Genomic DNA, 26,470 nt, shown 5'->3' with positions numbered 1-26,470 from the left:
GCGTAAACGCCTAGCCTGGCATGTAATAAATAAAAAAATAGATTCAACCCCACGCCAGCTCCAACAACTGTCAATCAGGCTTTACCTGTGCCACCAGATTCACACACCCCAGCTGATTCTAATTTAACACAGCGAGGAGCGACGTCCCGTTGTCATGACGGTACTGCCCTTCTTCTTGAGTGCTAATTAATCTCTGTCACAAATTTGATGTCGTACGCTATGCACAGTATGGGTGGGGGTGTTATGATATTTACAAAATAAGTGGTAAAAGATGGGGAAAAGGGGGTGGGGCTTGCTGACGTAATTATAATTATAATAAAATTGTGGGTCGTGGCAGGTTTAATGACATAATCAGATAAGGAAAAAACAGGTTCTTAAAATACATTCTGCATAAATTATGTAAATGAGCAGCCATTAAGAAGTCTTGCACACAAGACATGCACGATAGTCTGTGTGTATTGAGATTTATTCCTGTGTAGGTGGTCAGGAATATTTCTATTTAGTTTTGTGAGATTTATTCCTGTGTTGGTGGGCTGGGAACATTTCTATCAAGTTTTGTGAAGATTTATTCCTGTCTTATGAATTAAAAAATATTTCTATTAAGTTTTGGGAGATTTATTCCTGTGTAGGTGGTCTGGGAATATTTCTATTTAGTTTTGTGAGCTATATTCCTGTCGTGTGAATTAGGGAATATTTCTATTACATTTTGTGAGATTTATTCCTGTCTTGTGAATTAAAAAAGATTTCTATTAAGTTTTGGGAGATTTATTATTGTCTTGTGAATTAGGGAATAGGCCTACTTCTAATAAGTTTTGTGTAGGAATTTACTGCATGTGTGTTTAATTACTAGATATGTGTATTTTTTAATATTACATTAATTACCTATTTTAATGGAATGTATCTGTTGTAAAAAAAAATAGTTTTGGATATATGATTTATTCAAAACAATGTATTTTAGGAAAAGGTTAGAATATTTATTTTTAACTCATAAAAGCTTTTCTTGTTCAAATATTATTTATATTTTTAAGAATGAATTTGATTATAATAGCTGTTTAGTCTCTTATTAATTAAGCCTGAACTTGACCATTTAAAAATTCGTTAATTTTTAATTACCTGAGAATTAATCTAAATAACGTTTTCAGTAACGTATTTTTAATTGTTTCCATTTATAGTTGGTAGCTGTCAACACATGGGATTTACGCCAAGTTTCTGATATAAATGGTAATTAAGAGCTGTGTAGATGAATCCTACTGATGTTAGCTGAACTAATGATGTTTGGTAGTGTTACGATTTTTCTGTGACTTCCTCCATTGCTGGCCACAAAAAACGTTTTGAAGTTTTTACAGAGACTAGAGAGATAGAGAGATAAGGTGATACAGAGATATAAAGAGATATAAAGAGATATAAAGAGATAAAGATGCTTCCCTCACTGTTGGCCTCACTTCTCCTGCTATTCTGTGGCGGTGAATCAATTAAAATACAAACCCGTGAGTCATTAATTACTTAATTAATTATTTAAGCTAAAAATAATGAAACTTGGCTTTATTTAACATGTATCTTTATCATAAGGTGAAGGTTGAATAAAAAATTACTTTAAATTATTTAGGCCACTTTTTATATATTAATAGTAGCCTCTTTTATTAAAAATATAGCATCCATTATACATAACATATAACCTTTACATTACTAGGTTGCGATATTAAAAAATTAAATTAATTCAATCTTTAAAAAAAAAAACGACGGTGACGCAACCTGTACTGTCGCCTCCTTACCTAACATGTCTACTACAAAAATTCATCTTGTACCAAGTTCCCGTTTTTTTTTTTCAACTATTAAATTATTCCTTTTATTTGCAGAGAGAGGTTTAAATTTACGTTACGTTTAGCCTGGAATAGTATCTTAAAACAAATTATTCATAGCTTTTGTAACAGAAATTAATTTCACCATAATATTAAAAACTCTTTTGGTGGTATTAAAATCGCAAACTAGATGTACCCCGACATTTTAATGTGCTCAGTGGTACACTACAATGTACGCAAGTGGTACACTATAATGTGCCCCAGTGGTACACTATAATGTGCCCCAGTGGTACACTATAATGTGCCCCAGTGGTACAGTATAATGTGCCCCTACACTATAATGTGCCCCAGTGGTACAGTATAATGTGCCCCAGTGGTACAGTATAATGTGCCCCAGTGGTACAGTATAATGTGCCCCAGTGGTACAGTATAATGTGCCCCTACACTATAATGTGCCCCAGTGGTACACTATAATGTGCCCCAGTGGTACACTATAATGTGCCCCAGTGGTACACTATAATGTGCCCCAGTGGTACACTATAATGTGCCCCAGTGGTACACTATAATGTGCCCCAGTGGTACAGTATAATGTGCCCCAGTGGTACAGTATAATGTGCCCCAGTGGTACAGTATAATGTGCCCCAGTGGTACAGTATAATGTGCCCCAGTGGTACACTATAATGTGCCCCAGTGGTACACTATAATGTGCCCCAGTGGTACACTATAATGTGCCCCAGTGGTACACTATAATGTGCCCCAGTCGTACTCCATAATGTGCCCCTGTGGTACATTATAATGTGCCCCAATGGTACACTATAATGTGCCTCCTCAATCATGGCAATGTATTACTACCTTTGTGTTTTATCTTGCCAACAACGAGGTGAATAGACGCTGTGTTAAATTCAGCGGTCTCGCGTTCATAAGGTGCATTATTTTCGCTGTTTTATTATAATTAAGGGTCACGTTAGCTGTGTTTGGGGGGGGGGGGGGGGTACTTTGGAGACCCTTTGACCTCTACGGCTGTATATCAAGGCAGTTATGAAATTAGCTCCATGCCCACCGCCCTGTGTAAACAGTTCATGTCAGACATGGTCTGTCATATTTACAGTTTATGTCAGACATGGTCTGTCATATTTATAACATTCATGTCAGACATGGTCTGTCATAAAGTTTCATGTCAGACATGGTCTGTCATATTTACAACATTCATGTCAGACATGGTCTGTCATAAAGTTTCATGTCAGACATGGTCTGTCATATTTACAATTCATGTCAGACATGGTCTGTCATATTTACAACATTCATGTCATACATAGTCTGTCATATTTACAACATTCATGTCAGACATGTTCTGTCATAAAGTTTCATGTCAGACATGGTCTGTCATATTTACAATTCATGTCAGACATGGTCTGTCATATTTACAATTCATGTCAGACATGGTCTGTCATATTTACAATTCATGTCAGACATGGTCTGTCATATTTACAATTCATGTCAGACATGGTCTGTCATATTTACAATTCATGTCAGACATGGTCTGTCATATTTACAATTCATGTCAGACATGGTCTGTCATATTTCAAACATTTATGTCCGACATGGTCTGTCATATTTACAACATTCATGTCAGACATGTTCTGTCATAAAGTTTCATGTCAGACATGGTCTGTCATATTTACAATTCATGTCAGACATGGTCTGTCATATTTACAATTCATGTCAGACATGGTCTGTCATATTTACAATTCATGTCAGACATGGTCTCTCATATTTACAATTCATGTCAGACATCGTCTGTTATATTTACAATTCATGTAAGACGTGGTCTGTTATATTTACAATTCATGTAAGACGTGGTATGTCATATTTATGTAACACATATGGTTACCAGCCAAAGGGGGATAAAACTATGAAGTTTTTATTCATTGGGTTGCGGCCCCTGTGGGACTGCAACTGAACTGTTGACGTTTTTTTATGCTTTTGTGAGCGAAATTACTTGTGTTCCATGTCATGTGACATGTGCCTAGTCGTGTCGCACACGCAAGGCTGCTGTCTGTGGACCAAGATGTAGACCTAATGAAGGTAGTTATTTAAATTATGTTTGTTAAAATACTTACTTATGTATTCCTGCTAGTGCTGCATGTGCACACTAGTTAGGGTGATGTATTAAATTAAGTATTTATTTTGTAGTACTACTTATTGGTACTTGTTGGCAGTACTGTGTACTGGCCGAAAACATAATTTATTGTACCCGTGTATATTGTAGCTTACACGTGGTGTTGTCCTGAATGTAACTTTTTTATTTTACATTTGTTTTAGGGCTACAGTTCTTTTTCTATTTTGATCTTTTGATCTTTTGATCTTTTGGTCTTTTGGATTGTTTGGATCTTTTGGTTTATCTTGGCTAGTTCGTTTTGTACTACTGTGTTGCATCGCCGTCATGGCTCGATGCTGTAAATAAACGAGTACTGGACAACAACTGTCGGTGTCGGTGTGTACTTAATCTCAGGGTCAGCCCGTCTTAACCACAACACCTCAGTGGGTAAAAGCATCCCCACTGAGTGAGGGTTACATTTGGCGCCCAACGTGGGGCTCGACCTTGGGAGGTAGGATGGCAAGCACCAAGCCGACGTTCGAGAAGTTGTCGCAGGAGTTGGCCGAATTGACGGCTAAGATGGCGGCGATACAGGCAAGTGTGCAGCGGCCCGTGACGGTGAAGGTGTGTGCTCCGGTACACAGCGATGAGGACGAGTTCACCGACTTTCTACCCACGGGCGGGGTTGCAGGGGAAGCTAGCCCGAAGATGGAGACCGTCCTGAAAGCTGTTAAAAGGCTGGACGGGACAACTGAGTCCCCAGTCGTAGCCACGGCAGCAGCTAACAGGACTATCCAGGTCGACGCAGTAACGACAGTTGTTCGCCAAGAGACGACGCCGCTGATACTCACGGAGGAACAACTTGACTGTCTGGCGGAGAAGGTGGCAGCAGCTATCCTAGCCCGGAGACAACGGCCTTACAGAGGAGCTTGTTACGGGTGCGGGTCCAGGAAGCACTTCGTCCGTGACTGTCCGAGGAAAGCAGCTAGGCAACGGAGTCAGCAGCAGGGGAAATGCCAGTCTATCAGCGTCGGGGAGCGGATGCTGATGCGTGTTCTGCCAAGCTCCCAGCCCAAGTTTACGCCACCGAGATCAGCACAGTGTCGAGCAACCACAGCTCAGGTTACCTCGCCTAGCGGCTGGAGGTACGGCTGTCGGGTGTTCCGCCGTGGAGGAGGGTTGCAGCCGGAGGGTGCGCGTGAGAAGGGTAGACAGCCACACTATGAATGTCAGTCTCAGCGCGAGCAAGATCGTCGCTTGGGAGACAGACATGACACAAGCAGAGGTCGGAGACGCCGCCGGAGGAGAGGCCGACGACGTGGTGGACGCCGCCGTGGTTGGCAGCGACCCGACTATACAATGTCGAGTGCTGAACCCACTGTGGCGGAGGGGGAGCGACGGAGAGAGGTCATACCAACCAGTGAGGCAGATGAAGGTGAGGAACTGACAATCAAGGTAGTGGTCCCAACTAGACTTCGGCCGGAGGCAACGCCTTTCGTGCCAGAGGTTGTCGCCCGGGACGGACAAGACAAGGTGATGGTCAGGCCAGCCCCACATCTGGATGAGGTGAATGCGAGGGACGAGGCATCGGACGAGGATGACTCTTGGATCAACCCAGAACCACCAGTGGAGCTGCGGAGATCAACCCGTCAACGACGACCCGTCGAGCGACTCAACCTGGCGCATCAAGTGGTGACCAGTACCAGCACTGGAGCCTCTACCGGTTTGCCGGGAATAATCTATTTGAGTTGAAAGGACTTAATGTCTGTGTACTTGTGTACTGAACTTTTTTTTAAGTACTATTATGTATGAGTTGTAAATGTAAATGTAAATGTGAATTCCATTGTACATTTATTTGTGAGGGGGGGCTGTGTAACACATATGGTTACCAGCCAAAGGGGGATAAAACTATGAAGTTTTTATTCATTGGGTTGCGGCCCCTGTGGGACTGCAACTGAACTGTTGACGTTTTTTTATGCTTTTGTGAGCGAAATTACTTGTGTTCCATGTCATGTGACATGTGCCTAGTCGTGTCGCACACGCAAGGCTGCTGTCTGTGGACCAAGATGTAGACCTAATGAAGGTAGTTATTTAAATTATGTTTGTTAAAATACTTACTTATGTATTCCTGCTAGTGCTGCATGTGCACACTAGTTAGGGTGATGTATTAAATTAAGTATTTATTTTGTAGTACTACTTATTGGTACTTGTTGGCAGTACTGTGTACTGGCCGAAAACATAATTTATTGTACCCGTGTATATTGTAGCTTACACGTGGTGTTGTCCTGAATGTAACTTTTTTATTTTACATTTGTTTTAGGGCTACAGTTCTTTTTCTATTTTGATCTTTTGATCTTTTGATCTTTTGGTCTTTTGGATTGTTTGGATCTTTTGGTTTATCTTGGCTAGTTCGTTTTGTACTACTGTGTTGCATCGCCGTCATGGCTCGATGCTGTAAATAAACGAGTACTGGACAACAACTGTCGGTGTCGGTGTGTACTTAATCTCAGGGTCAGCCCGTCTTAACCACAACACCTCAGTGGGTAAAAGCATCCCCACTGAGTGAGGGTTACATTTACAATTCATGTCAGACATGGTCTGTCATATTTACAATTCATGTCAGACATGGTCTGTTATATTTACAATTCATGTCATACATAGTCTGTCATATTTACAAGATTCATGTCAGACATGGTCTCTCATATTTACAATTCATGTAAGACATGGTCTGTTATATTTACAATTCATGTAAGACGTGGTATGTCATATTTACAATTCATGTAAGACGTGGTATGGCATATTTGCAATACATGTAAGACGTGGTATGTCATATTTACAATTCATGTTAAACATGGTCTGTCATATTTACAATTCATGTCAGACATGGTCTGTCATATTTACAGTTCATGTCAGACATGGTAGACATGATCTGTCATATTTACCAGACTCATGTCCCATTGTTATTTCACCTTAATTCATATGTTTTAATTAAAGGTAAAGAATAAAAAAAAAACACGGAACACGGCTGTGTATTTCTTCATGGGAGTAGTGGCCCCCCGTCGGGTTTATATGAATGGAAAAATGATAAAAATATCTAGGCAGGTGAAGTAGATTGTGTATTCAGCATTACTCAGCAACATTGTTTTCTCCAACATAAGCTAAAGCCGAGTACATAATAGAGCTGAGCGAACTCAGGTACGACTAAAAGTTACAGCTCCAGGAGCCGAACTCTCTAAATTGTCAGGTTATAAGCAATCATGTGTAGATGCAATACTATCAGAATACAAAATTTCTAACCCGAAAATAAATGAGTTCGGATAGTGGAGTCTAGCCTGTGCGACGTTCGTCAGTTCAGTCTGCTGTAAGGGGCACCTGGGCATAGTGCTTACCATTTTATCTGTTCATGTGTCCAGCTCAAAGACACTGATTAACTCTACTAATCCTTAAAGTGAAATCTTCAAGATCTTCTTATATGTGATGATCCAGCACATATTAAGACATATCTTAAGAGAGTGATGACGTGTGAATACTGTGTATTCAATTTAAATCGGTAATTATTAAATTAGTTATAAATTTAAAAAGAAGAAAAACATATTCAGAAATATTTTTTATATTGAATACAAAATTAACATAAATCAATTTTAATCGAGATGGTCCCCTCCGACTTTGCAATTACTCGGTAGATCAGCTAGGTGCTGGCATCAATGACTGCCATAAAATGTATCCTTACATGAGATCAAAGCGTGCTACAAATCTGACATAACATCATGCTAAATACTAAACTTTCATTAACCAAAACTAAATCCTTAATTGTGTCATTATTCCATTAGTCTCCTGCCCCTAATCATGTTTTCTATTTCTGTGAGCTTCTTGGGGGGTTCGGTTCAAGACGAATTTGTTTTAATGTTGAGTTGTAAAAAACTTAAGATACAAACACAGCATTATTTATTTTGATTTAGGTAACGTTATGATTTAATACTAAATTATTTATGTTGACACACACACATACACACACATACGCACGGATGCACGCACGCACACGCAGACACACACAGACACATACACACAGAGACACACAGACACACATGCACGAGTGGCCTAGCGGTAGAGAGCTGGACTGCTAACCCGTAAGTCTCGAGTTCTAATCCAGGTTCAAGTCAGTAGACCGTCCCTGAGTCCACCCAGCTATGATGGGTACCTAACTCAGGTTAGGGTAAATAAAAGCGGTTGGGCGTAGTGGTGACCACACTATCTCTTCATATGCCGAACTCTATTTCACTTGCCCCGTAGATGTCAGATTTGAAAGGGAACTTTACTTTTACTTACACACACACATACATACACGTGTATATATATATATATATAATACCAACATTTGTGTTATGTTGACATGTATAACATTATTATGTATTAACTTCATTATTTTTGTCAAGTCATATAACTTAACGAGATTCTAACACAATTAATTTGCCAGAAAGCTTGAACCGGATAGAAACGACGTACAGGTCCAAGCTTATTGAGCGGGCAAACAACAAGTTGTTTAATTTTAAAGGTACGTGTGTCGTATAAGTCTTGTTGATTTGATTTTAAGGGGTTGGTGTAGAGTTTTTAGTATAGAGTTTTTAGTGTAGAATTTTTAGTGGAGAGTTTTTAGTAAAGAGTTTAGTGTAGAGTTTTTAGTGAAGAATTTAGTGTAGAGTTTTTAGTGTAGAGTTTTTAGTGTAGAGTTTTTAGTGTAGAGTTTTTAGTGTAGAGTTTTTAGCGTAGAGTTTTTTGTGTAGAGTTTTTAGTGTAGAGTTTTTAGCGTAGAGTTTTTAGTGTAGAGTTTTTAGTGTAGGGTTTTTAGTGTAGAGTTTTAAGTGTAGAGTTTTAAAATAATTTTACACATGGGATTTGTCCCACTACAATTACACTCACATTCTTTAGAGAGATTTAAATTGTGGGATAATCCAGCTAATCCTCTACTCTGGACGAGTTTTTGTGTTTCTATAATGGTGACACATTTACTGATCGGCTAATCTGTTCACGGCTACATAAATAGCTTATATACAGGCCATCAGTAGTTTATCCCTAATCTAGATTTTCGTAATACACACATGAGAAAATAAACCTGGAGTGATCTCCCCTAAACTATCTTGAGTATTCTTATTTGAAACAACAGCGGATGGCAACTCGGGATATAGACACGATTTTTAATCCATTTTAAATTCTTAAACTTTTAAAAATAGAATAAAATCTCGTAGAAAAAAAGAATTGCACACCAAGTGAACGCCAAATAAAATGTGCATAATAGTGCGGAATATTATTAGTGCTTTATAAATTCACATGCGTTTTATAGAAATCCACACATACACACACAGATATACGGACAAGATTGCAAAACTATGTTTTTCCGATTCAGGGAGCTGTAAAACGTCGAGATTTGCAAAAATCTCGATTTTTTTTTTTTGCACGATTACAAGACTTTCTCTATACTTCGTATATACGAGAAAGTAAAAAAAAACAAATAAACCAATTATGCCTGAAATTAATTAAGAAATTTAATATTTTTAGAATCATTGTTATAAAAGTTGCAAATCCAGAGAACTTGAAAATAATTGTGATCTTGTTTTGTGTGTTCTAGTGACCAAAAATGTTATCTTGTTTTGTGTGTTCTCGTGTTCTAGCGGCCAAAAATGTGATCTTGTTTTGTGTGTTCTAACCGCCAAAAATGTGAACTTGTGTTGTGTGTTCTAGCCACCAAAAATGTGATCTTGTTTTGTGTGTTCTCGTGTTCTAGCCGCCAAAAAAGTGATCTTGTTTTGTGTGTTCTCGTGTTCTAGCGGCCAAAAATGTGATCTTGTTTTGTATGTTCTCGTGTTCTAGCGGCCAAAAATGTGATCTTGTTTTGTGTGTTCTCGTGTTCTAGCGGCTAAAAATGTTGTTTTGTGTGTTCTCGTGTTCTAGCCACCAAAAGTCAGATCTTGTTTTGTGTGTTCTCATGTTCTAGCCGCCAAAAATGTGATCTTGTTTTGTGTGTTCTCGTGTTCTAGCCGCAAAAAATGTGATCTTGTTTTGTGTGTTCTAGCCGCCAAAAATGTGATCTTGTGTTGTGTGTTCTCGTGTTCTAACCGCCAAAAATGTGATCTTGTTTTGTGTGTTCTAGCAGCCAAAAATGTGATCTTGTGTTGTGTGTTCTAGCGGCCAAAAATGTGATCTTGTGTTTTGTGTTCTCGTGTTCTAACCGCCAAAAATGTGATCTTGTTTTGTGTGTTCTAGCGGCCAAAAATGTGATCTTGTGTTGTGTGTTCTAGCCGCCAAAAATGTGATCTTGTTTTGTGTGTTCTAGCGGCCAAAAATGTGATCTTGTGTTGTGTGTTCTAGCCGCCAAAAATGTGATCCTTTTTTGTGTGTTCTAGCGGCCAAAAATGTGATCTTGTGTTGTGTGTTCTCGTGTTCTAACCGCCAAAAATGTGATCTTGTTTTGTGTGTTCTAGCCGCCAAAAATGTGATTTTGTTTTGTGTGTTCTAGCGGCCAAAAATGTGATCTTGTTTTGTGTGTTCTAGCGGCCAAAAATGTGATCTTGTGTTGTGTGTTCTAGCCGCCAAAAATGTGATCCTTTTTTGTGTGTTCTAGCGGCCAAAAATGTGATCTTGTGTTGTGTGTTCTCGTGTTCTAACCGCCAAAAATGTGATCTTGTTTTGTGTGTTCTAGCCGCCAAAAATGTGATTTTGTTTTGTGTGTTCTAGCGGCCAAAAATGTGATCTTGTTTTGTGTGTTCTAACCGCCAAAAATGTGAACTTGTGTTGTGTGTTCTAGCCACCAAAAATGTGATCTTGTTTTGTGTGTTCTCGTGTTCTAGCGGCCAAAAATGTGATCTTGTTTTGTGTGTTCTCGTGTTCTAACGGCCAAAAATGTGATCTTGTTTTGTATGTTCTCGTGTTCTAGCGGCCAAAAATGTGATCTTGTTTTGTGTGTTTTCGTGTTCTAGCGGCTAAAAATGTTATTTTGTGTGTTCTCGTGTTCTAGCCACCAAAAGTCAGATCTTGTTTTGTGTGTTCTCATGTTCTAGCCGCCAAAAATGTGATCTTGTTTTGTGTGTTCTCGTGTTCTAGCCGCCAAAAATGTGATCTTGTTTTGTGTGTTCTAGCCGCCAAAAATGTGATCTTGTGTTGTGTGTTCTCGTGTTCTAACCGCCAAAAATGTGATCTTGTTTTGTATGTTCTAGCAACCAAAAATGTGATCTTGTGTTGTGTGTTCTAGCGGCCAAAAATGTGATCTTGTGTTGTGTGTTCTCGTGTTCTAACCGCTAAAAATGTGATCTTGTTTTGTGTGTTCTAGCGGCCAAAAATGTGATCTTGTGTTGTGTGTTCTCGTGTTCTAACCGCCAAAAATGTGATCTTGTTTTGTGTGTTCTAGCCGCCAAAAATGTGATCTTGTTTTGTGTGTTCTAGCGGCCAAAAAAGTGATCTTGTGTTGTGTGTTCTCGTGTTCTAACCGCCAAAAATGTGATCTTGTTTTGTGTGTTCTAACCGCCAAAAATGTGATCTTGTTTTGTGTGTTCTAGCCGCCAAAAATGTGATCTTGTTTTGTGTGTTCTAGCGGCCAAAAATGTGATCTTGTGTTGTGTGTTCTAGCCGCCAAAAATGTGATCCTTTTTTGTGTGTTCTAGCGGCCAAAAATGTGATCTTGTGTTGTGTGTTCTCGTGTTCTAACCGCCAAAAATGTGATCTTGTTTTGTGTGTTCTAGCCGCCAAAAATGTGATTTTGTTTTGTGTGTTCTAGCGGCCAAAAATGTGATCTTGTTTTGTGTGTTCTAACCGCCAAAAATGTGAACTTGTGTTGTGTGTTCTAGCCACCAAAAATGTGATCTTGTTTTGTGTGTTCTCGTGTTCTAGCGGCCAAAAATGTGATCTTGTTTTGTGTGTTCTCGTGTTCTAGCGGCCAAAAATGTGATCTTGTTTTGTATGTTCTCGTGTTCTAGCGGCCAAAAATGTGATCTTGTTTTGTGTGTTCTCGTGTTCTAGCGGCTAAAAATGTTATTTTGTGTGTTCTCGTGTTCTAGCCACCAAAAGTCAGATCTTGTTTTGTGTGTTCTCATGTTCTAGCCGCCAAAAATGTGATCTTGTTTTGTGTGTTCTCGTGTTCTAGCCGCCAAAAATGTGATCTTGTTTTGTGTGTTCTAGCCGCCAAAAATGTGATCTTGTGTTGTGTGTTCTCGTGTTCTAACCGCCAAAAATGTGATCTTGTTTTGTGTGTTCTAGCACCCAAAAATGTGATCTTGTGTTGTGTGTTCTAGCGGCCAAAAACGTGATCTTGTGTTGTGTGTTCTCGTGTTCTAACCGCCAAAAATGTGATCTTGTTTTGTGTGTTCTAACCGCCAAAAATGTGATCTTGTTTTGTGTGTTCTAGCCGCCAAAAATGTGATCTTGTTTTGTGTGTTCTAGCGGCCAAAAATGTGATCTTGTGTTGTGTGTTCTAGCCGCCAAAAATGTGATCCTTTTTTGTGTGTTCTAGCGGCCAAAAATGTGATCTTGTGTTGTGTGTTCTCGTGTTCTAACCGCCAAAAATGTGATCTTGTTTTGTGTGTTCTAGCCGCCAAAAATGTGATTTTGTTTTGTGTGTTCTAGCGGCCAAAAATGTGATCTTGTTTTGTGTGTTCTAACCGCCAAAAATGTGAACTTGTGTTGTGTGTTCTAGCCACCAAAAATGTGATCTTGTTTTGTGTGTTCTCGTGTTCTAGCGGCCAAAAATGTGATCTTGTTTTGTGTGTTCTCGTGTTCTAGCGGCCAAAAATGTGATCTTGTTTTGTATGTTCTCGTGTTCTAGTGGCCAAAAATGTGATCTTGTTTTGTGTGTTCTCGTGTTCTAGCGGCTAAAAATGTTATTTTGTGTGTTCTCGTGTTCTAGCCACCAAAAGTCAGATCTTGTTTTGTGTGTTCTCATGTTCTAGCCGCCAAAAATGTGATCTTGTTTTGTGTGTTCTCGTGTTCTAGCCGCCAAAAATGTGATCTTGTTTTGTGTGTTCTAGCCGCCAAAAATGTGATCTTGTGTTGTGTGTTCTCGTGTTCTAACCGCCAAAAATGTGATCTTGTTTTGTGTGTTCTAGCAGCCAAAAATGTGATCTTGTGTTGTGTGTTCTAGCGGCCAAAAATGTGATCTTGTGTTGTGTGTTCTCGTGTTCTAACCGCCAAAAATGTGATCTTGTTTTGTGTGTTCTAGCGGCCAAAAATGTGATCTTGTGTTGTGTGTTCTCGTGTTCTAACCGCCAAAAATGTGATCTTGTTTTGTGTGTTCTAGCCGCCAAAAATGTGATCTTGTTTTGTGTGTTCTAGCGGCCAAAAAAGTGATCTTGTGTTGTGTGTTCTCGTGTTCTAACCGCCAAAAATGTGATCTTGTTTTGTGTGTTCTAACCGCCAAAAATGTGATCTTGTTTTGTGTGTTCTAGCCGCCAAAAATGTGATCTTGTTTTGTGTGTTCTAGCGGCCAAAAATGTGATCTTGTGTTGTGTGTTCTAGCCGCCAAAAATGTGATCCTTTTTTGTGTGTTCTAGCGGCCAAAAATGTGATCTTGTGTTGTGTGTTCTCGTGTTCTAACCGCCAAAAATGTGATCTTGTTTTGTGTGTTCTAGCCGCCAAAAATGTGATTTTGTTTTGTGTGTTCTAGCGGCCAAAAATGTGATCTTGTGTTGTGTGTTCTCGTGTTCTAACCGCCAAAAATGTGATCTTGTTTTGTGTGTTCTAACCGCCAAAAATGTGATCTTGTTTTGTGTGTTCTAGCGGCCAAAAATGTGATCTTGTTTTGTGTGTTCTAGCGGCCAAAAATGTGATCTTGTTTTGTGTGTTCTAGCGGCCAAAAATGTGATCTTGTTTGTGTTCTAGCGGCCAAAAATGTGATCTTGTTTCTGGTGGAGGGCCTCGACTCCCACACGATGTCGGCGGCGAGGAAAATCTTCCACCAGCTGGGGGAGACGTCCATCGATAACATTAATGAGCTGGACACCTACGTCACAGGGTTCCTCAAGGTAGGCATCTGGTTTAGTGACGTCACAGGCTTCCTCAAGGTAGGCATTCAATGGCATCTGGTTTAGTGACGTCACAGGGTTCCTCAAGGTAGGCATCTGGTTTAGTGACGTCACAGGCTTCCTCAAGGTAGGCATTCAATGGCATCTGGTTTAGTGACGTCACAGTGTTCCTCAAGGTAGGCAACTGGTTTAGTGACGTCACAGGGTTCCTTAAGGTAGGCATTCAATGGCATCTGGTTTAGTGACGTCACATGGTTCCTTAAGGTAGGCATTGGGCATCTATTTTAGTATCTTTATACCACGTTTTATTATGGGACGGAGTGGTCTAGCGGTAGAGAGCTGGACTGCTAACCCGTATGTCTCGAGTTCGAATCCGTGTTCAAGTCAGTCCACACAATTCTGATGGTACCTAACTCACGTTAGGGAAAGTAAAGGCGGCTGGGTATAGTGCCCACACTATCTCTTCATATGCCGAGGTCACAGAAACAAGTGAACTCTACTTCACTTGCCCCATAGACCGTCAGGTTTGAAAGGGAAACTTACGTATACCAGTTTTATTAGAAATATTGTTAAACAAGTTGTACAAGTAATTTACTATTATTTTATAACGTTTAATTAAAAAATACTATTATAAAAAAGACGTATCATTAAACGCTAATTAAAAAAAACTGGCATAGAGTTATTTAACAATTCCAGCCACAGAGCCGAGACAGCATGGTGGCCGACATTGCCGCGGCGTCCTCAGCCATCTTCAATGGCCTGCCTGAGCGGAATGGCCAGATGGGGTGGGTGGAGCAGGAGAACGCCACCTGCGGGGAGTTTGACCCGGCCAAGAAGTTGCTGCCCAACCTCTTCAAGCTGATGTCACAGGCAGGTTCGTGACGTGTGCTGGTGACGTCATATTGTCACGTATGCTAGTGACGTCTTATTGTGACTTATACTAGTGGCATCTTCTTGTGGCGTATGCTAGTGACGTATGCTATTGACGTCTTCTTGTGACATAAGCTAGTGACGTCTTCTTGTGACGTATGCTGGAGATGTCTTCTTGTGACATAAGCTAGTGACGTCTTCTTGTGACGTATGCTGGAGATGTCTTCTTGTGACGTATGCTGGTGACGTTTTCTTGTGGCGTATGCTAGTGACGTGTTCTTGTGACGTATGTTATGAATGTTAAGTTAACTCTCCCCTTCTCTCCACCTCCACGGGTTAACAATCCCCCCTCTCACCCGCCTTAAGGTTAACTCTCCCCTTCCCTCCCCTGCCTCAACCTAAGTTCCCCCTTCCCTTGCTACAGGTAAATACACCGCCTTGGTGACGAACTCGCGGCTGACGTCACCAGGTGTGGCAGGGACGTACGCCTCCAGCCCTGACATGCAGGTGGAGTCAGACATCCACCTGAAGGAATCGGGCTGTGACGACAAGAGGTTCAAGGACATCGCCAAACAGCTGCTGACCAACCAGGACTTAAACGTGAGTAACGTGAGACCCAGTGAACCATCGTGTGCGTTCTTTGTCGACAGTCCTAAGTCCATAATACAACAGTGTTGGAATGTGTCAGGGTCTCAACATGGACGTCAATATTTGTCGAGGTATTTTACATACACACAACCACACACACAAAATCTTATATATATATATATATATATATATATATATATATATATATATATATATATATATATATATATATATATATATATATATATATATATATATATATATATATATACATATCAGGGACTTTCTAGCTTAGAGGCAGAGCGCTAGACTTTTAACTAGAAGTTTCGAATTCCAATTCGAGTTCAAGTACATACAGCCCTAATGGGTACCTAACACACATTAGGAAAAGCAAAGACGGTTGGGCATAGTGCTGACAGCGCAATCCCTTCACATGCCGAGGTCACTGAAACAAGTGAACTCTACTTCCTCTGCCGCAACGGGAAAAGATTTATATATATATATATATATATATATATATATATATATATATATATATATATATTATATATCTAATATATAAAGCTCAATTCTGTAACGCATATGTTTGTCGTTGGCATTTCTACGGATTTAAGTGTTAGATCAATTATCGTGCGCAGTTGTCTAAATTTATGAGTTAAAAAATTACTATTAAAAGTGTTGGGAAATCATTTTCATTTTTCAAATTATAGTAATAATTGTCGGCATGTTCATTAAACACAAGTTTTAAAAAAATATCATCTTTTACAAAAATTCTAATTATGTTTTTATTTAGTCCTATAGCGCTTACTTCCCTTTGATAAATTAGGCAAAACACAATTACTTCCCTTTATAAAACCATAGCATTAGTTGAAAAGCATTTACTTTTTAATTACTTTGTTTTGGTGTTGGGAAAAAAATAATTACATAATTAGCGGGGATTGATCAAGTGCAAATGTTTTAGGTATTTTACGGATAAGCTTGGAGTATTATAATTGTTCATTAAATTGAAACAGGCGCGTTCGTTTAAGTGAGTGCAAAAACTATGAATAAGTTGGGGTACTATAGTCGTTTATTAAGCTAAAACAGGCGATTCTGCCCCGGGCGTTTATGTTCGCGTTAGTGTTTTCTTTGTGTTTAGGTGGGTTTGCGTTAGTGGTTGCGTTTTGATTTGGTTCGTTTTTGTTCTTTCTTTTTTCGTTTTTGTTTGTGTTTTTTTTTGTTTGGGTTTGTATTTGTGTTTTTGGTTGGTTTTGCGTTTGGATTTGGTTTGTTTTCGTTTGCTTTTTCGTTGTTTTTTTTGGTATTGGTGTTTGTGGTTGGGTTTGTTGTTAGGTTTTTGTTTTCGTTTGTTTTTTCTTTGTGTTTGTATTGGTGTTTGTGGTTGTGGTTGGGTTTGTTGTTAGGTTTTTGTTTTCGTTTGTATTTCTAATTGTGTTAGCGTTATGTTTGCGTTTTGTTGTTTTGGTTGGTTGTGGTTTGGGTGGGCAATGCCGGGTTTATGATGATTTCTAAACACACAGGTAATGGTCTTTAACGGAAAGGTTTTTCACAGAAGCCAGAGCAGGGCCTGGCCGGGACGGCTAGTATATATATATATGTGTGTGTGTGTGTGTGTGTGTGTGTATTTATATAAATCATGCTTGTGGCTTGTGGTAAAAAAAAAGCACATCAATATTTTCGATGTACCTACAGGTAATCATTGGCTCAGGTAGAAATTATTTCATCAAGAACTCAACTCTTGTCTCTTTACCTCTGTCACGATCAGACATCGATCTAACAAAGGTAAGGTAACTCTCACCCATCATAATGTATCCAGTTTCCATGGGTTGACATGAGTTGTCTATCGTTACAAGTGCCATCTGCTAATGCCAATCACACCAATCTGTATCTGCAGCTGTGGCAGATGAACAAGATCCTAAAGAAGAGGACTGCCAGCAAAGTCGTGGAGGGGAAACTACAAATCCTGCAACATCTGTCTAACCCAGCCAACCATGATTTGGTCGGTCAGTATTTTTATCTACCTCAAATTCGGAGTAGTCAGATTTATCCTTATCTTTGTTTGCCATCTCTAATGTTAGAGGTTTGAATTTTTTGTCTAAAAAGGCAACGAAGGGTTTTTTTCTAATTGTGATATTAAAAATAAAATAATGTAAATGACAAAAATTATAAAATTTTATGTGTTTTAAAACTTGAATTTTAACTTCTAATTAACATATCTTTATTTACATAAGTTATGGAAATTAGGCCAATTTACATGAAGCCCAGACTGCACTAATGTCACGTGACCTATATATATTAAGTCAGCGTAACCTGAACCTGACGGCAGGATAGAATTTAATTGTAATTAAGCCCAGCGTCATTAACCCCAAGAATTTAATTGTAATTAAACCCTGCGTTATTAACCTCACTAATTTAATTATAATTAAACCCTGCGTCATTAGCCCCAAATATTTAATTGTAATTAAGCCCTGCGTCATTAGCCCCAAGAATTTAATTGTAATAATTAAACCCTGCGTCATTAACCCCAGTAATAATATAATTATAATATGTAGGCCTATCCACTAAATTATTATATGTATACACTAAATTATGATATTTATTCATTAAACTATAATAAATATAAACTCAATTATAAATATAAACTTAATTATACTCTCTATCCACTATATATATATGTCCACTAAATTATAATATTCACAACACTACTACAGGTTTCCTACAAACGCCGGAATCTTACCCTGAGCTAACTTCCTATCTTCAAAACCTGATTACTTTCTTCAATCAGAAGAAAGACAGTAAAGGCTACTTCATTGTCGCACACAGTAAGTTTGGCCATTTTATAATTGGCCATAATTTGTAAATTGTGACACACAGTAAGTTTGGCCATTTTTACTTTCTCGTATATACGAAGTATAGAGAAAGTCTTGTAATCGTGCAAAATTTTTTTTTTTTTACAAATCTCGACGCTTTACATCTCACTGATACGGAAAAACATAATTTTGCAATCTTGTCCGTGTGTCGGTGTGTGTGTGTGTGTGTGTGTAAACACGATAACTTGAGTACCGTTACAGCTAGGTTGATGAAATTTCATATATAAGTATTTTATCAAAATCGTAGATCCATATCAACTTTTGAGCGATTTCCGATAACCGGAAGTGGTACTTTTTCTACTTTGAATTTTTCAAAAGCCTATAACTTGAGTACTATTTCAGATAGATAAATGAAATTTCAAATGTAAGTAAAAGATCTAATTCTCTTCGTTCTGTCAAATTTTGAGTAATTTTCGTTGACTGGAAGTACTAATTTACGCTATTTCCGATTTCTCAAAAACGCATCTAAATTTATAAAGTACTAATAATATTGCGCACCATTATGAACATCTTTATTCGGCGTTCGCTTGGTGTGCAATACTTTTTTCTATGAGATTCTATTTTATTTTAAAAAGTGTATGTATTTAAAATGGATTAAAAATCATAACTATATCCCGAGTTCCCATCCCCTGTTGTTTTATATAAGAATATTCGAGAAAGTTTAGGGGAGATCACTCCCGGTTTATTTATTTGGCCATAATGTGTACATTGTGGCACACAGTATATTTGACCATTTTATTATTTGGCCATTATTTGTACATTATATGAGAAAATACATGTTTAGTATGTATTATTATATTGTATGCTGTATCTAGTCCTGAAAAAGTCTTGTAAATTTGGTAGCTGTAAGTTATATCCTGCCCCATCTGATAAACTGTATCCACGGCCGGCGCTACCTATAAGGCGAACCAGGCAGTAGCGTAGCGAGGGGAGGGGGGGGGGGGGGTCGGGGGGGGGGACATATGTCCCCGGGCGCCGAGCTTAGGGGGCGCCAAAATGGGTTGGAAAAATAAATTGAAAGGTTGAGGGGGGCGCAAATTGAAAGTTTGAGGGGGGGGGGTGCAAATCGAAAAGTTTGTCCCCGGGCGCCGGGAAGGGTCGCTACGCTTCTGGAACTAGGGCGCCATCCCTAGGGGTCGCAAAAGGTTTAATCGCTATTATGAAAAGTTACCTAATAATTAATAACTTTTATAAAGGAGTAGCAATCTATTTCGGCACCCAGGACGAACTATCAATTCTGCACCCCCCCACCCTTAAATTAGGTCTATATAGGCCTTTATGTATTCGCGATGGTGAAAATGCAACCCCACCTCCCTAATTTGGAAAGGTCGGGGCGCTTCTTACTAGTCACTTTGCCTTTTTAATTTGGTGTCACATAATTGATGTAGAAAGCGATTAAATAAGTTCGTAATTTAAATTTCAAATATTTTAATAGGGCTTGTACATCTCGATTTAGGGAGTACCATTTGTAGAGCTTGGTGAAGTTAAACGAGTTGGTGTCGTAGTTCTGGAGCATCGAGTCTAGTTATGTTTAGGTATCGAAGTTTGATATGTGCTGTGAATGTAGTAGAGTATATCGAGTAGTCGAGTTTATCGTAAGTTAGATGATTTCAATTCAGTACGGAACACACTACAAAAAAAGGTAGACGTTATCTAGTTGAAAAATCTAAAAGTTTTTAGGAATCTATATTACCACTCTTAAAGTATTAATATTTATTAAATAGGATGGAATTTATAACTAACCGTAAACATTGTTTTTACAAGCTTTTATTTAACTCACTTCCTCGTCAGTCTGTCGTCAGTCGTCAGTCTGTCTAGACGGAAACGCAGGAGTGAAAATTCGGACAGTTCTACTTGACCGACACGATTCACAGTTGGCACGTGGGTCAAGACATGAAGACAATGCAATCTGAAACTAAATTTGACTTAATTGGATGCCTAATTGATTTTTTATGAATTAATTAAAATTTGGACCGAATTAGTAGGCATGTCTAGCCAACCACACCACACGCGTCATCAATAGCTGCGCCATCACGACCACGTAATGGCTGCGTTCAAAAACCATTGCGCGCCTACTGAACGTGATATTCAGTAGGCGCGCAATGGTTTTTAGTCATGTAACTATATTGTAGATAAAACATGTAAAGTACTGAAAAAAAAATTCATAAAAAACGTTTTAATAACAAGCTTTTATGTAATGATGCACTAAAAAGTAGAAAATAAATTATAGACTACTATTTAAATAACTATAAAGAAAAGCGTGGGTGTATTCCTTAACATTAGTAAAGGTATCCAATAGATACTAAAGTGACCCACGCTTTTCTTTATAGTTATTTAAATAGTAGTCTATAATTTATTTTCTACTTTTTAGTGCATCATTACATAAAAGCTTGTTATTAAAACGTTTTTTATGAATTTTTTTTTTCAAATTAAAGTTGTTTTTTATATTAAATAATAATTCCAGTAATTTCTAAAACAGTACACGTGTTTGATTTTTTGAAAGACATCCCTTTATTTAGGGATCCAAAATTTTAATTTATCTACTATTATTGCCGTGCTATTTAGGGTATGTCATCATAATTGAATAGAAGTATGTTATAATAAAGCTACCGTTTTTAGACTTTCAAACAAAATCTATAGTTAAGTAATCAATTGGTAAAATATATTGTTTTTACAAGTTTACATAGATAATATAAAATAAGTGTTGAAATGATTACGTAATGCAATTTAAAGTGTTTTATTGTGTTAGTTACACTTGGTTAATTTAGCAACTCTTTTAAAAGTTATTTCCCTTGAATAGAATTTTTTTTTTAGATTTTATTTGGATTTTCAAATGGGAGATAATTCCTTGCTTACCTTTACATTAATTTCCAATTCCTGACCTTATGTTGACCGCTTACATATAAATACAACTTTAAGTTATTATTTGCTACTTTAAAAATTATATAGAGTTTAAGTTTCTAAACAATATAGTTTGGTAGCTTTTTAGCAATATCAAGTTAAAAATATCAGTAGCCGTTGACAAATTGCCTTGCAATACTTAATGTTAGTAGACATACAGTCTTAGCCGTAAATTAAACATCTAATTAATTGTCTTTTCATATTTTTCACCCTCTCCTAAAGGATTCAATTATAACAATTTTAGGCTGTAATCTACAACATTTTATTTTTCAAAACAAAAAAATCGTTACATAATCACCCAATATAGACATTTTACATTTATAACTAAAGACAGTCAAGCTTAAAACAGGTAAGTTCCGTTTTGGAACTCACCATGGGAGGACTGCAGAGAGCCCAACACTACAAGCACTTTTTTTAGTGTTTTTTTTCCAGACTGTTGTCCCCAAGAGGGGGGGGGGGGAAGCACTTACATTTACAAATTTCTCAGGGGAGGGAGGGGGGGGCTATGTCGTAAAGTACAAAGTAGGTTCGTGCACTTAGCAACAATTTCAATAAAATGTGATTACGCTTGCAAACTGGAATGAAGGAATTAGTACAAACTTTTGCGACGAAGGAGGCAAGTAAAATTTGATTTTGATGTCTACTTATAACGTGTATGCATTTGATAATAAATTAATATGTCACTTTTAGTTAATTGTTTTCTTATAGGACATGTTTTAGTAATTAATTTGTGTGAAAGGGGGCGTTTTAATAAGTTTTGCCTAGGGCGCTAAATAACCAGGCGTGGCACTGACTGTATCTGTTGCTTCAGTCTTGCAATTAGTTTCTGTATTTTAAGTTTTATCTGGCGATGTCTTGTATTTTTTATCCGGCAATTTTTATACACTTTATATGAATTATGTTGTATTCGTAAATTAACTCATTATATTTAAAATGAAGATTGTATTATCTTCTGTTTTTGTAGAATAAAATATAAATACTCAAACTAGAGTCTTGCCCTCTTTTTAACCGTAGGAATTTATTTTTAGCTGACCATCTGGCACTTATTCATGAAGCCACCACCGCCTACAGACTGGGCAAAATGGTCAACGCCATCCTTTCTGATATCAACGCAGCTAACGTGAGTAACACCCCACAGCCCGCACACCATATACCACACCCCACACCCCACACACCATATACCAGACCTCACACCCCACACACCATATACCAAACCCCACACCCCACAACCTCTGTGTGGTCAACGCCATCCTTTTTTATATCAACACAGCTAACGTAAGTAACATCCCACACCCCACACACCATATACTACACTCCATACCCCATACCCCACAACCTCTGTGTGGTCAACGCCATCCTTTCTGATATCAACGCAGCTAACGTGAGTAACATCCCACACCCCACACCCCACACACCATATACCACACCCCGCACACCATATACCACACCCCACACCCCACAACCTCTGTGTGTTCATCGCCATCCTTTCTGATATCAACAGCTAACGTCAGTACCACCCCACATCCCACACACAAACACCCCACATTCTCTGTGTAGTCAACCCCATTCTCTGTGATATCTGTAACATACCACACCCCAGATACAACACCCCACACATCCCAAACCCAAACCTATGTGTAAGCACTATATATATATATATATATATATATATATAAATATATATATATATATATATATATATATATATATATATATATATATATATATATATATATATATATATATATATATGTATACATATATATATACATATATATATGTATATATATATATATATATATATATATATATATATATATATATATATATATATATATATATATATATATATATATATATATATATATTACAGAAAATCACGAAGACTCGTGACGACACACTTATAGTGGTGGCATCAACCCAAGGTTCTACACTAACTGTATCATCGGGGTCACTGCTGAACGAGGAATTGGAAGGTAAGGTTATGATGGTGGCTTTTAGAAAAATAAAAGTAGGGGGGCAAGTAGAAAACATACTTGGTTATGGTTCAAGTAGAAAACATTCATGGTAATGGTTCAAGTAGAAAACATGCTTGTTAATGTTTCAAGTAGAAAACATGCTTGGTAAAGTTTCAAGTAGAAAATATACACATGGAAGTTTTAAGTAGAAATATACTTGGTAATGTTTTTCAGTAGAACCAAACTTAAATGTTTTTAATTAGAAAACACACTTGATTATGTTTTTTTAAGTAGAAACATACTTTGTAATGTTTCTACGTAGAAACATACTTGGTAATGTAGAAAATAAAACATAATAAAGACTAACAAAACAATAGATTAAGGTTTATTATGTAAAAACATATCAGTGGCAATCAATACGACTAGAATGATAATACCCATCAATCCAGTTGAGAAGTGTTAATCAACACACTTATTTAGTTAGTTAATGAGCATATTTAAGAACTTCTAATTCCCTAGTAGGCTACATGTCTTTAAAACTTAAGAGAATCTTGACACTTATCTAGTGTTATTCTCTGAGTCTCAACAGATAATTTAGTTGCAATTTTCGAATCAAAAATTGTATTGCAGGTAAGTTTATTTTGTCACATTTATTTTTTCAGGAGTTGCTCAGACTGAATACTGTAAACCATATTTTTTCAGGAGTTGCTCAGACTGAGTACTATGAACCTTATTTTTTTCAGGAGTTGCTCAGACTGAATACTGTTTATTTTTTCAGGAGTTGCTAAGACTGAGTACTGTAAACCTTATTTTTTTCAGGAGTTGCTCAGACTGAATACTGTTTATTTTTTCAGCAGTTGCTAAGACTGAGTACTGTAAACCTTATTTTTTCAGGAGTTGCTCAGACTGAATATTGTGTATTTTTTCAGGAGTTGCTCAAACTGAATACTGTAAACCTTATTTTTTCAGGAATTGCTCAAACTGAATACTGTGTATTTTTTCAGGAGTTGCTCAGACTGAATACTGTAAACCTTATTTTTTCAGGAGTTGCTCAGACTGAATACTGTAAACCTTATTTTTTTCAGGAGTTGCTCAGACTGAATATTGTGTATTTTTTCAGGAGTTGCTCAAACTGAATACTGTTTATTTTTTCAGTAGTTGCTAAGACTGAGTACTGTAAACCTTATTTTTTCAGGAGTTGCTCAAACTGAATACTGTGTATTTTTTCAGGAGTTGCTCAGACTGAATACTGTAAACCTTATTTTTTCAGGAATTGCTCAAACTGAATACTGTGTATTTTTTCAGGAGTTGCTCAGACTGAATACTGTAAACCTTATTTTTTCAGGAGTTGCTCAGACTGAATACTGTAAACCTTATTTTTTTCAGGAGTTGCTCAGACTGAATATTGTGTATTTTTTCAGGAGTTGCTCAAACTGAATACTGTGTATTTTTTCAGGAGTTGCTCAGACTGAATACTGTAAACCTTATTTTTTCAGGAGTTGCTCAGACTGAATACTGTAAACCTTATTTTTTTCAGGAGCTGCTCAGACTGAATATTGTGTATTTTTTCAGGAGTTGCTCAAACTGAATACTGTGTATTTTTTCAGGAGTTGCTCAGACTGAATACTGTAAACCTTATTTTTTTCAGGAGTTGCTCAGACTGAATACTGTAAACCTTATTTTTTCAGGAGTTGCTCAGACGGAATACTGTGAACCTTACACAATGTTGAACTACGCCTTTGGTCCGAAGACAAGTGTCAACTACTCCATTCCCGTAGAAGGTCTGTTTACGTTTCATTTACGTTTTATTTGTTCATTCATTTCAAGTGTCTGTTTTATGTTTGTTCTGTGTTTATTTTTTTGTTTGTTTTGTGCTTGTTCTGTGTTGAAGTTGCATTAGTTTTGTGTTCACGTTTCAACTATTTAAGCTCTTTTTTTAATCTCCCCTATAAAAATGAACAAAGTCGGGTATACATTTATCTCAAACAATAGTCAATTAATTAGAAAAATAATGTTTTATGGAAAAAAAATGTTTATCACAGTGTACTTTGACAAGAATTAAGTTGCAATGTGAATCGTGATGGAAACAGTGTTTCTTTCAGATTTTTACTCCCTGGTTGGGGTGAGGGGGGGGGGGGGGGGGCAAATGAAAATTATGGGGGCCAGGCAATTAAAAAATAAGTTAAAGTATGTATTATTTTCTATTTAAATTTAATACATTGTTATACTTTGTCTGTGGCGAGACATGCCCCCCTCCCTATTGTGCCTGAAAGAAACACTGATTATGTTTAGTAACATGTCGACTGATTAGATTGACACTGTCTAGGATTTCAAACTTGACCATCTACTTTCAGACAAATGGAGCAACCAGTTCCAGAGTTTACATGAAAGTGAAACCATCACCGGGGGGCCCGACCTGCCCATCTTCGCCACGGGGCCCGGGGCTCCAGCCTTCTCGGGCATCAACTCGCTCTCCTACGTGTACCACGCCCTCGTCTTCGCCACCTGCCTGGCTAATAATAGCACCTACCCCCACTGTAAGGCCGCCCCTCCCCCCACAACCACCACTTTTAAACCACAAACCACCGCAGGCATGCTCACCACCCGGAAACCTGTACCCACACCCTCGACCCCACCCCCGACCCTTAAACCGATCCCTCAAACTCCGCGACCCCTGCCATCATGGCCGTGGTTGATCCAGCCCCAACAACAGTACAACCCCAACCCTTACTCCAACCTTGGGGATTCCTTCTTGAACAGCCTGGGCAATGTCCGCCCCATGCAACCCATGCAACCCTGGCAACCCATGCCGCCTATGCAACCCGTTACACCCACACCCCCACCCGCCCAAAACAACAACCCGTGGGCGTGGGCTTCCCTGTTTCCGTTTTTCTTTTAATCTTCTTGATCCTTGACACTGCAACATTTTATATTTGACATTTGTTGTGAAATCACATTGTGAGAGTTGCAACTAGCGAAAAAAAAATTCCACTTTTGAAAAACTGTTTTTTTTTATCAAATTACATCTTCTGCTACATATGAACACAATAATTAAATTTAAAAATTGCCATTAAAATCCCTAAAGTCTCTAATTCCATATGAAATGGTTTTTAAGTAACCTTTTAAAACGAGAAAAAAAATTGCGAATATTCTGAGTTTGACTCGATTTTAGCCCACATTTAATGATAATTTATATTAAAAAATAACAAAGTGTTTAGAAAAAAAATTAAAATTTATGATTTAGTTATCTACTTGATAATTTCTTAATTATGTTTTTAAAAATAATGTTGCCCTTTCTTTTACTCAATTTCACATCAAAACTGTATTCTTAGCCAAGTGTTCATTTTTTTTTTGTTAACTTGTTTATCTTTGTTGATAGACT

The 26,470-nt window shown here is 37.9% G+C and overlaps 2 protein-coding genes across 2 annotated transcripts; both read left to right on the top strand.

The window, feature by feature from the left end:
• The first annotated feature begins 539 nt into the window (after window positions 1-539).
• LOC131933122 (intestinal-type alkaline phosphatase 1-like) lies at window positions 540-24,752 on the top strand. Its single transcript, XM_059289933.1, has 17 exons — window positions 540-625; window positions 1,173-1,487; window positions 8,372-8,449; window positions 13,759-13,901; window positions 14,598-14,775; window positions 15,196-15,371; window positions 17,052-17,141; window positions 17,254-17,362; window positions 18,071-18,181; window positions 22,159-22,254; window positions 23,832-23,882; window positions 23,983-24,038; window positions 24,133-24,153; window positions 24,319-24,339; window positions 24,434-24,454; window positions 24,545-24,648; window positions 24,737-24,752. The coding sequence occupies exons 2-17, from the start codon at window positions 1,418-1,420 to the stop codon at window positions 24,750-24,752; spliced, it is 1,341 nt and encodes a 446-aa protein (XP_059145916.1). The 5' UTR covers window positions 540-625; window positions 1,173-1,417.
• LOC131933092 (uncharacterized) lies at window positions 22,480-26,325 on the top strand. Its single transcript, XM_059289919.1, has 4 exons — window positions 22,480-22,511; window positions 23,004-23,106; window positions 24,777-24,869; window positions 25,443-26,325. Exons 3-4 carry the CDS (start codon window positions 24,812-24,814, stop codon window positions 25,985-25,987), a joined length of 603 nt encoding a protein of 200 aa, XP_059145902.1. The 5' UTR covers window positions 22,480-22,511; window positions 23,004-23,106; window positions 24,777-24,811; the 3' UTR covers window positions 25,988-26,325.
• Window positions 26,326-26,470: the final 145 nt, after the last annotated feature.

The sequence above is a fragment of the Physella acuta genome, unplaced genomic scaffold, assembly GCF_028476545.2.
Source record: "Physella acuta isolate Inbredline_101_S28 unplaced genomic scaffold, ASM2847654v3 ptg000106l, whole genome shotgun sequence".
NCBI classification, from domain to species: Eukaryota; Metazoa; Mollusca; class Gastropoda; family Physidae; genus Physella; species Physella acuta.
Note: the sequence above shows the minus strand (reverse complement) of the source record. Positions and strands in the feature narration are given on the sequence as shown.